This window comes from Lepus europaeus, chromosome 12, assembly GCF_033115175.1.
Source record: "Lepus europaeus isolate LE1 chromosome 12, mLepTim1.pri, whole genome shotgun sequence".
Taxonomy (NCBI): domain Eukaryota; kingdom Metazoa; phylum Chordata; class Mammalia; order Lagomorpha; family Leporidae; genus Lepus; species Lepus europaeus.
This window is the reverse complement of record NC_084838.1, coordinates 96,917,004-96,928,392: the sequence shown is the minus strand read 5'-3', so window position 1 is coordinate 96,928,392 and position 11,389 is coordinate 96,917,004. Positions and strand designations below refer to the sequence as shown.

At 50.5% G+C, this 11,389-nt stretch overlaps 1 protein-coding gene across 1 annotated transcript; it reads left to right on the top strand.

The window, feature by feature from the left end:
- The first annotated feature begins 3,155 nt into the window (after positions 1–3,155).
- LOC133771073 (spermatogenesis-associated protein 31E1-like) lies at positions 3,156–11,007 on the top strand. Its single transcript, XM_062206797.1, has 4 exons — positions 3,156–3,402; positions 4,407–4,499; positions 5,418–8,820; positions 10,856–11,007. The coding sequence occupies exons 1-4, from the start codon at positions 3,235–3,237 to the stop codon at positions 11,005–11,007; spliced, it is 3,816 nt and encodes a 1,271-aa protein (XP_062062781.1). The 5' UTR covers positions 3,156–3,234.
- The last annotated feature ends 382 nt before the right edge of the window (positions 11,008–11,389 follow it).

Here is an 11,389-nt window from a genome sequence, read left to right as displayed (position 1 = left end):
AAGACAAACCCCATGGCTTGCGCTAATTTTGGGAGCGGCTACCTGACCAGCCCTCCCCGGGAAGGAGGGAGACTTGGTCTCCGACCCACCTCCAGACCACCCCGGGTGCGTCTTCCGGGGGAACGGACCGAGGGTTTCCCCTCTCATCCCGGAGCGTCCTCCGGGGCACGGGCCAGGGGTTGCTGGGCACGCCTGCCTCCCCCACTGGTCCCGAACGGACCAGGGGTTGCAGGGCACGCCTGCCTCCCCCACTGGTCCCACAGAGTCAGGTCAGATACTGGCCAGTCAGAATACTTCAGTCAGAATCCAGTCAGAATACTCAAGACAAAAAACAACAGACAGAAAACACTTAATTATACCTCCAACTGGTCCTGCAGAGAATGGGTCTGAGGGCGACCTCGAGCCCCACGTTGGGCGCCAAAATGTTGGACCTCTCAGTTGTAGAGATGCCCACTTGCTCGAGAGGACGCCCAAAAATCCAGACTCCAGACCAGTTGATGCAAAAGCATGAGGTATTTATTGTACGTTTGCGCAAACGGGCCCCCACCTAAGACGGTGAGGAGCCCTGAGCGGCAGTTTCACACAGGTTATATAGTCAACAAATTAGCATATGGGATTGGCCGGTTCGGAGGGACAATTAGCATACCGGAGAATGCTGAGGAGAGTGCTGAGGGAACCAGCTGAGGAGAATGCTGAGGAGAGTGCTGAGGGAACCAGCTGAAGAGAATGCTGAGGAGAGTGCTGAGACTCTCCGAAGGGGGAGTGGCAGCTCTGCTCTGGGCATGCCTAGAGGTTCTCTAAAGGGGATAGACTTTTCCTTCCCAGAGAACGTGCCCGCTGGACCCTGGGGAACATCTAACCTCTTAAGAAGCCCCCGATATCTGCCCAGGCCTAGTTTCTTGTCCCTCTCCCCCATAAGGGTCCTTCACCACTTGTTGAAAACCTCATAGTCCATAAAATAAATCTCCCTGAATGTCATTTTAGAGAAATTATTCTGGGCAAACAGGACACATTATTTTTAATCACCTGTAAAATTCAGGGAATTTTAAATGAGGGTGGTAAACAGAATTTTATAATCATATTGTTTTCATCTTGAGTTGTACTTAATAATAATATCAGTAGAAGGTTTTTCTTTATGTAGGGATTTATAATTACAGATCATTCTACTGTTATCTTAATATGAAGATACTTCAGAAAGTTCATTGAAAATGTGTAGTATGAAAACATTAATGTATGGATTCCAAAAATGTTTGGAACTAAAATAAACTTACTGTTTAATTCCAATGTTCCACTGAGTTTCTGAGGTATCCTCATGTTCTCAGGAATCCATGATCCACGTTGTAACAATTCCCATTTTACAGATAAACTAATTTTCCACAATGCTAAATAATGGTTTACCAGTTTGTCAAGAAAAAAGATAAATCTGATAACTCATTCTTTCTGCCTTTTTCTCAAAGTCTATGATCTTTTTTCAATTATTCCAAAAGTAGAAAAACACAAGCAATCATATTCAACAAGCTGACTGTGATAAAGAAATATGAGCTCATGTAAAAATTCTAAGAGGCACAAAATTAAAACATGAAAGTATAGAACATAAAGACAATTGAGGGAAAATAAAATATTTTTGATAAAAATATATCACTGTAAAATGGAGGAGTTATTTCCCCTGTAAGTTATCATTGCCATTTTTCAGTTTATATTTTTCTACTTTTGTAATAATTTTGAAAAAAACAGCATAAATACTCATATTTACTATTTGTTGTTATTTCTATAATTTATTTTTATTGCCGATGATTTATTTATATTAGTTTGTACTCAAGGACATTTATTTGGTTTTTTATGTTATAATCCACTACCAGGTGGCTTATTTTGTTGTTCACTTGTTAAAACTTTCTAGATTAATATTTGTTTGGACTATAAGTTATTCAGTTCACATGTGTCCTAAGTGAAAAATGCTGAGGTCCTGTTTTCCCTGTAGTTGCCTTTCACTCTCTCTATTCCACATTGGCTGGTTGTCCTGAGGCTTCATTTGCCTGGTGTGTTACAGAAAAGTCATTCAATTCCAGAAAAGTTTTTTCCAACATTCTACATCTCTGAAATCAAGTGTCAAACTTGATTTTTATTATCCATTATTATCCATCAGAAGCACTTTCCCATGTATCCGTTGAAAATCTCAGAAAAACTCATGGCAAAAATGATCCAAGAGATCATATAAGAATAATAGACATTTAATTACTATAGAATGTCTGATTCATTGGTTCTACCTACTTTGATGTCTTTTGAGCCACACTGGTGTCATTAAAGAAACTAAAAATCAACAATTTCCGGGTGTTGCTTCCATTCTATTGCTTTGCACCACTTTCATGTGACAGAACAATGTTACACACAAGGACCACCTTCTCAATAATGTTTGGTGTGGGTTTTTTTTGTTTTGTTTTGGTTTGGTTTGGTTTGGTTTGGTTTTTGCTTTACAGAAACAAGTTCACCCCATGCCTTGTCCTCAGTTGTCGAACACAGTAAGTTTTCCAAAAATGGAACACTCACGTTACTTCCACAAAACACAGCACACTTTTAAGCAAAGAGAGAGTTAATGTAATGTCTCCTAGAGCTCAGGCTGAGGGATAATGGTAAATATCAACAGCAAGGAAAAAATAAAAATTTTAGGAATGACCACGCATCCCAGGTTCTAAGACAAAAATGCAATCAGGACTGGAAGGGTGTAAGGATTGCAACAGGTGAGAGATACCTGGTTAGCGTGACATAACACATGCTGTAGATTTAGATTTAAGGAACTACCTGTAAAAAAAAAAATTCAATGGCCTAATGCAGCTGATATATGCTGAAGAAGAAATATGGAAATGTACACCATGTTGTCTGATAAAACACCATTAAAATGTGTTCTCAGAGGAGCCCAATGACGTTTAAGCTGTAAAAAACTTTGGGGAGTTCAAGCCAAAATTTTCTAGATAAAGGGAACCATATAGTATCTGGGTTCAAGGTGAAAAGAATAGAAAATTGACTAAGGTCTCCATAAGTTAAGGAGGCGGAATTGGACAGAGGTTCCTAGAAGGCCCAGCTGGTGGGGGAGGGGCTGCCACCAGCCTCTTGTCACCCCTCCCCCACTCGCAGGAGTCCTTTGTGATGAGGAAGCCACAGTTCTGTGATGCAGACCTGGGCCTGCTCCCTTCTGCCAAGCGGAACTCCAAGGACTCAGTTGCCTGAGTGATTCAGAGGATGGAAAATCAGAAAAGCATTGGTGCAATGTGGCAGAGCCTCAGCTGCACCTCCTGGGGAACAAACATCATCCTTGTCTTCCTGTGCGGCCTGGGCCTCTTCCTCCTGTCATTCATCCACAGCACTCCACCCTCACCACCTCCTAAGAGAAAGGGGACCATCAGGAAGGTAAGGAGCCCTTGGCCAGAACCCAACAGACAAGGGCTTTTTCTTGCTTTTACTCTTATTTTCACGTTTTAAAAGCATCTAGAGACTTCTGAGATGGGAAACGTCGGGACGGAACATCACCCTTCATGGCATCAGGTGCTTCTGGGGTTTCTGTGTGACGCTCCCGGGCCATCCCTGTGGGTGTGCTGGAGGGCACTGGGGCAAAAGTCAAACACTGAGCCCTGGAACAGGCAAGGCCTGCTGCCTACAGTGTGATGTCTGGGGGACGACAGCCCTGAGCACTCTCTCCTCAGGGGCCTCCTGGGTCAGGTGTCCTGAAGCTGAGCCTTTGTTCTGTGTTGGCAGACCCGAGGGCAGTGCTGGGAAGTGAGGACCTCAGTTCAGAGCCTGGAGTCACAGCTGGCCTCGGGCAGCAGGCTCCTCCCTGGCAGCTCACACGCACTGCACAGACAAATTGGTTCCCTCAAGCAGAGGAACAGCGAACCAAGGTCCTCCTAGCAGATCTCACAGAGAACACTCCTCTGTGCTTTTCAAAGAAGAAAACCAGGAAATATTTCCTCTGTTTTAAAGATGAGTACGGGGAGAGCACTTGGCATAGTGGTTAAGCCTCTAGCTGGGACAACATCATCTCACACCAAAGTGCCTGGGTTCAAGCCCGAGCTCCATTTCTGATTCCTACCCATGTGTATCATAGGAAGGCACCAGTCATAGCTCAAGTAGTTGGGACCCTGTAGTCCACACAGGAGCACTAGAGTCAGTTCCTGGCTGCCAGCTTTGTCCCAGACTGGCTCACTACAATTACTTGGGGAGTGAACAAGTGATTGGGGGCTCTGTCTATTTCTCTCAAATTAATCTTCTCTACAATGAGTAAAAGGAAAGAACATGGAGATCCTTTAGCGAAAAGGGCCAAGACATGATATTAATGAGCACTGAACGTCTGCAGCTTGTCTAAGGGAAGGAGAGAGGACTGGGTCCCAGCCCCCTCTTTCTTCCTTGTTTCTCAGTGTCAAGGGCACACAAGGAGGAGAATCAAGAGCAGGAAGAAGAGCAGAGCTCTGAAAGGTAAGGCCCTGACCGTCCACCTGAAGCCCCCACAGGTGACCAGACCGTGCCAGTCCTTGAGGGACCAGCACCACATCTTATGGATGTCAGTGGCAGGGGCCCACGGGGGAGGGAGGGTCCTGGGAAGGAAATCAGCACCAGGAATCCTCAGGCTTCTGCTGCTAAGGAAACCATGGTGAGCCAGAAAATGAGTGTTGCCCAGTAAGGGGCACTGTGGGCTGCAGTGGACCAACACTGCCTGCATCTGGAGTGGAGCAGTGGACCAGCGCATCATTCCCATAAGGCTAATCCCTCTTTGAGAGGAGCCCCTCCCTTCTCCCCCACAGTGCAGTGGTGAGCACTCCAGGGGATGATGGATGTGGAAGCACTTTCTAAATGCTAGAGCACTGCCATTGGTGTGCACTGCTCGCACTGCCAGGGACCTGGGGGTTGGACACTGACACTTGGGCTCCAGAGTCTGACCTCCCAGGGTCCCCCTAAAAAGGGACATTTCACTCGGCCTCCTGGAAGAATCCCAGACCCCTCCCTTCTGCACCCTAACCCAGTCTCCTGGTTTCCAGCCTGCAGAGACTGCTTGGAGAAACTGAAGGAGGCTCGAGGGCTCATTTCCCTTCTGCAAAGGTGAGGAGCTTTCTGCTGTGGTCCATGTCCTTATCCTGCCAGAACCCATTACATGACTCCAGGGCCTGGAGCGTCCCACACAGGGAGGGGGAGACCACAGACAGACATGGGATGTGAGTGTACCCCGGGGGTGAGGGAGAGCCAGAGCTCCATGAAGTCAGGGCGTGGGGCAGTGGAGGGGCCCCGGGCTGCGGGCATCCATCCCCCCTGGGCAGGTCAGGGCTTCCGGTCCCATCTGCTCCCAGCTGCATCGTGTGCCTCCTGTCTCCTGCAGCCACCTGGGAAAGCTCCCTGATGACAGCGCTTCTCATCTTCTGTGTCGGGACCTCCAGGGAGATGAACACAATCCAGCCCCTGCTGGGGGCCACCAGCATCATGGGGAGCCCAAGGAAGATGCTTCTCCTGTCACCTCGTCCCCACTGCCTTCCCCGGCTCTGCTAACCCAGCACCCTCCTGCCCCGGCCTCCCGCCCGTCAGAAAGACCTCAACAAGTCCAGTCTGACATGAAGAGCACCCCGGCAGGCCCTGCCCCAGACAGCGCCCCTCCAGGTAACTCCTGCTTGGCCTCTCTCGGCACGGCCACAAAGGGCTTGGACCGCGTAAGCGGCTCCATTGCATTCTTCTCCTGGTGGTGGCCGACCGCCAAGGCCTTGCTCCTGTTCACCTCACCACATGGCAGATGCCGGCAAGAGCCTCTTTCCCAGCACCCACCAGAGGCCTCGCCCTGGGGAGACGCCGCACGCGGGCAGGCAGAGGCTGGCGGCCCTCCTTTCATCAACCCGGATGTCCAGAGGCTGCTAGAAATCCTCATCTCCAGGAGAGCAGAGCTGATGCTGAAAGCAGAAGAGAAGACAGGGTCCCTGCTGGGCCAGATGCGCCCGGGCTCCCTCCTGAGTTCTCTGGGAGCTCTCTTCTGGAGACCAAGGCACAAATGCACACAGCTGCAGGGGCCTCAGCGGCTCTCTGCCCCCCCGGTCTTTGGGGATCACTTAGAGAAGAAATGCAGCCAGCTCTTCTGGGGCCTCCCCTCTCTGCACAGCGAGTCACTAGTGGCTACGGCCTGGGTCTCTAAGGGGCCTTCCCTTTCAAGAGCTCCCACGGTTAGGTTCAATGTCAACTCTCGTTCCTCTCCAGTTCAAACTCAGTCCTCAGATCCTCCACTGCTTTCCCAATCCCAACCCTTGCCTCCTAACCATTTGAATCAACCCCAACCTCTGACTGAAAAGTTGCCAATACATCTGCGTCAGGTGCCGACCCCAGTCCAGCTCCCTTGCTCTTTCCCAAGCCTACCAAGCCCCTCCCTACACAAGGGTAGGACATGTAGATCGTCCTGCCCTACCTCCCAGGATAAGGCTCGCTCTATCATCCCAACTGACAATCAAGAAATGGATTGGCCTTTGCAGATGCCACTACAGCGGAAGTGGGCTGCTCACTCTTTTCTCCAAAACCCTCAAGAAGGTGCTGGCCAACCCACACCCAGCCTCCCCCAGGGCAGCTGGGCCTCCCAAACCAGGAAGTCCACCTCTGCCTTTCCTGGGGAAACTATCAGCCCTGAGCTCCACAGGCAGTCTGAACAACAAAGTCAAGCAAGGCTTCTCAAAGATAAACCCCAGGATGGCTTCCTTTACAGAATCCAACCACATCAGAAACTGTTGCACCCTCGGGGCAAATTCTCAAGGACCTGCCCATTCCAGGGAATGGAAAAACAAGGCTGCTCACAGCCGTCCCTGCCCTCTGCAGGTAAAAGCATCAAGGATGTGAAGACAGTGGAGCCCATGCAATGCAGAAGACTCCACAGAAAGGATGCAGTAGGGCTCAAACTAGACAAACAAAGCGAGGCTCTAGGGCAAGATGAAGATGACAAAAAAGACCTATCCTGGATTCCAGAGAGCACCTCAGTGAAGGTTCTGGAAGATGACAAGGAGGAAGCAGAACGTAACTTTTTCAAGCCCAGGAAGCATGAGGATAGGAGCTATAAACCCAGGGTCCCAGAAAAGGAAGATCTCAAAAAAGACCTGAAAGTCCATTTGGAAAAGAAGTTGGGGCAGATCAAGAAGGGTCAAATCCCTGTGAGGGTGCATCGATCCTGGCTTACTGCTAACTTTGCATTTCCCAATTACAACACCCACATGAAACCCAGAAATCCAGCAGACCTGAAAGGTCACAACTCCTCGGTGAACACCTCCCAGAAGACCTACTTTGTCAATCCTTTCACTCGAAACTTGCTAGAAACACACATTGGAAGGTTTCCAGTGAGGCGAGGGTGGAATCTATACTACCAGACCCTCAAGCACACAAATCTCAACTCAGGTGCAGTTCAAGTTTCACAGCACCCGCAGCCCAAATTTCCCTCTTCAGCTTCCCGGGAGTCAGGGGCCAACGTGAAAGTCAAGGCTGCCAATGCCCTAGGAGACCCTCACAAAGGTCTAGGAGAGAAGATGATGGCAAAAAAGTCAGTTCCACCCCCAGAGAGACCTGTCATCGCCCCCTCCTCTGTGTATAAGGAAGCCAAGAAGACCCTGACAGTGACCCCATCCGGTGGCACCCGTAGGCTCTCGGAGGCCCCTGGAACCAGACAAGAGGCCAAACTTCCTAGTGAGTCTCTCAAGGATAGCCTTCTGGACAGATTCCAGCAGAGCAAGACTGCTCAGGGAGCTAGGAGAGGCAGCCTAGCATGGAGGAAAAGTACGACAACAGCCAAGAATGAACCTCAAGAGATTGGGCACCTGGCCCCCCCAGACCATTACAAACCCGAAACGCAGATCAGTAGAGTATCCCAGGCTACAGGGGCAAAAGAAATCAGGGGTGCATTGGAGGCTGAGGAGAAGCCCCTCACGTGGGAAGCCACCAGGGAAGCCAACATGATGATCTCCCAAACCATCAACGTGAATCTGAGTTTAGAACCTTTGGGGGACGGTCAATGCCCCCAAACCTCACGAATGCCTATTGGCTACCGCACAGGACAGCCAGGCCTGGAAAGAGAGGTTGTCAATGAAGTGGAAGTCCAAGTGGAGGTGGAGTCAGAGAATCAGCCTCAAGGCCAGGACACTGATATCGTCTATCAAGACTACACTGTTGAGGTGCACCCCGTCACAGACATCTTGGCTTCTCAGGCCTCTTCAGACACTCCAAAGAGCATGTCCAGTAGCAACATATCAGCTTCCCAGGGGCTTCACGACCACCTACTGAAGGCAGGGTGGAGCCAGAGGCAGCAGGAGCCCAGGAGCCCAAAAGTGAGATCCCCATGGAAGAGTGAGAACAACATGTTCAGTCCTTCTGACAAGAGGGAGGACTGCAGGAGACTCAGACCAGGAGATCATGAAGAAAGAGCTGCAGGACAAAGGGCCACGCATGCCTGTGGGATGAGCCACCCTGCCTGGAACAGGGAAACAGGAGACACCCTGGTTAAAAAGTCTTCACCATTCCTGCCAAAGAGGAGACAAGAACCACTAGAAAGCCACAACAAAAAAATAATAAGGCCCTTTATGCAGCATTCTACCCCTACCCAAAGAGGCTCACGGTGGGAAGATACCCTGCCCAGAGACAGGCCTGTATCAGCAACTGCTGGGGGCCAAGGATCACACTTAGGCAGGTTGTTCACAGAAAAGAGAGAGGCTCAGGCACAGGCCCTCACCACAGTTGTGGGAAAGATTGTGGTGGACCAACTGGGGCTTCCATATGCACATGTTCCCTCAGAGTTCAATTGGTACACAGAGGAAACCCAGGTCCCACTGGGTGAGTGTCCCTGCTACCACAGGGCTCCCTCCTACCCAGAGCCAAGGAGAGTAGGGATGGATACAGTATTTTGTCACCAAGCAACCCCCCAGAGTTTCAGCCATCCTATCAATAGCATGTGGATCAGGGACAGGGACAGTCACCAGTTCTCCCCACCCAGGGAGCCTGTGTCCCGAGCTAGCCAAAGCCAACACAGGTCAGGAGTGGCAGGTACCTTGGGCCACTCTATCTCTTGCCCCAGGAACTGCCTTCTTCAGAGAAGTGTTTCATCTGGTCCAACATATCAGGTTCCTCATATATTTTCCACTGGGAAAAGTTTTCTCCCAGAACAACATCAATTTCTGCTACAGAAACCTATTCAGTCTTATGTCGGTACATCCTTTATGTGCTAATGGCTTCCACCTACGAATATACTTACTCTTCTCTATTAAATGTGTATTTCCTCATCAGATTTAGTGGCGTCAGTCTGTGCTGTGCTCTGGGGTGTGGGAAAAGGGTCAGTGTCTGTGTTTCTGAATGCGGCTTCCAGAAGGGACAGGGTGACAGTGTCACTGCAGTGCCACCCTCACTCCAGATGCCACAGGACTGTCTCCTAGGTTTTCACTGACAATTGCAGAAACAAGCAAAAGAAAGCCTTGCGGCGCCGGCACACCGGGTTCTAGTCCCGGTCGGGGCACCGGATTCTGTCCCGGATGCCGCTCTTCCAGGCCAGCTCTCTGCTGTGGCCAGGGAGTGCAGTGGAGGATGGCCCAAGTCCTTGGGCCCTGCACCCCACGGGAGACCAGGAGAAGCACCTGGCTCCTGCCATCGGATCAGTGTGGTGCGCCGGCCGCAGCGCGCCAACCGCGGCGGCCATTGGAGGGTGAACCAACGGCAAAAGGAAGACCTTTCTCTCTGTCTCTCTCTCTCACTGTCCACTCTGCCTGTCAAAAAAAAAAAAAAAAAAAAAAAAGAAAGCCTTCAGTACTTGTCAGGATGAGTACATCCACCTTTGCAGGTACATGTGGCACCAGAACTTCTCCTGGAGCAGAGGTGGGGACATAGAAGCGCCCAGGGCCAGCCTGAGGTCACAAAGAAAGTCTTACCTGGCTCCCAGTTCTCGCTTGCCCCAGAGACAGGCAGGGAAGAGGTAATCAGACAGGATCTGTACAAACAGGGGGTTGGGTGACTTGTCCAAAATGTAGAGCCTGGCTATAGGGACAGCCCAGGAGTAGAATCAGCTTGGTCCTCACTCTGCTCCTTACACAGGTTTCCTCTGCCCAGGGCCCAACCACATGGGAAAGTGGGAAGGCCCCCAAATGGGGAGAGAAGGTACCATTTCTCCACTTTTCCATGCCGTGCCACACATGGAATGAACCCTGGCGTAAATCCAAAAGGCTAATCCTTGTTGGAAGGTCTTGAAGCAGGAGGGGTCGGTGGGACAGATGGTAACAGAACAGCTCCTGCTCCTCTGAAAGAAGGGGGAGCAGGCACATGCCCCACAGGTCACTCCTGGGCCAGGTCCTGCCTGGGTCCCATGATTGGGGTGGCAGCCTCCAGGGTGTGCCCAGCAGTCACAGTGGATGACCCAAGAGGGGCTGGGAACTGGAACAGGGCTAATCTGTCCCTCAGGAGGGGGATGCATGGGATTGGGGCCCCGAGTCTGCTGGCTTCTCAAGACCAAAGAGGTATGTTCTGGGATGTGCTGGAACTGGATGAGGATCCCAGGACTTGTTCAGCAAAAACACAGGAAATGGAGGGGCCTGTAAGAAACAAGAGGCAGCGAGTCCCTGACCCCCATGACATGCAGCAAGGGCAGGGACGGGGAGGCAGATACTCGCCGAGAGCCTTGAGAGAGGCCCCATGGAGACTTCTGACAAAGACCCTCCACAAAGACCTCTACCGAGAGACCCCTCAGAGACCTCCAGAGGTCTTCCCGAGACTTGTGACAAAAGCCCACCGAGACTGGGACCTCTGTGAGAGACCACAGAGGGAGAGAGACAGAGAGGGATCATCTCTCAAAGAGATTCACAGACCCCATCAGGGCTTCTAACAGAGAACTCCAGAGACATCTCCTCAGAGGACCCCCCCCCCACCGAGTCATCTACAGAGACCACCCCAGGACCTGTGCCAGAGATCCCCACAGAGCCAGGGGATTCACTCAGCAATCCCTGTCCGCTCCAGTTAAGCCTGCGGTTTTCAGAGTGACCCAGTGTAGTGAACGCCCATCCATGCCATTCCTTGATACTGAGACATGTTGGCAAGTGGGAAGTGGCTTTTAAGTTTGATTTTTTATGTCAAAAAGACAGAAAATACTGTGATTTTAGTGAATAATTGGCATGTCAAGAATGTCAGTAAAATAAAGCAGGCAGAGGTGATTAAGGTGCAGGGGACACAATGTGCAAGTCCCTGTCAGTTGAGATGTGACAGCAGAGGGTGTGGTCTCTGGCTCTATAATTTCCTTGCAAATGATTTTCTTTCAATGCTTGAGCTAAGTGCAGGTGCTCCTGACTTACAATGGCCTCATCACAATAAAACTATGTGAAGTTGAAAATACGAGGCTACTTCATGGAAAGTGCAATTGAAAAAG

What these genes read in the sequence shown, in the direction of transcription:
- LOC133771073 (XM_062206797.1), top strand. Translation starts at nt 3,235, where the DNA reads ATGGAAAATCAGAAAAGCATTGGTGCAATGTGGCAGAGCCTCAGCTGC. An exon ending in GAAAGGGGACCATCAGGAAG is followed by an intron (nt 3,403 to 4,406) that starts GTAAGGAGCCCT and finishes CTTGTTTCTCAG; the next exon opens with TGTCAAGGGCACACAAGGAG. An exon ending in TCCACCTGAAGCCCCCACAG is followed by an intron (nt 4,500 to 5,417) that starts GTGACCAGACCG and finishes CGGGACCTCCAG; the next exon opens with GGAGATGAACACAATCCAGC.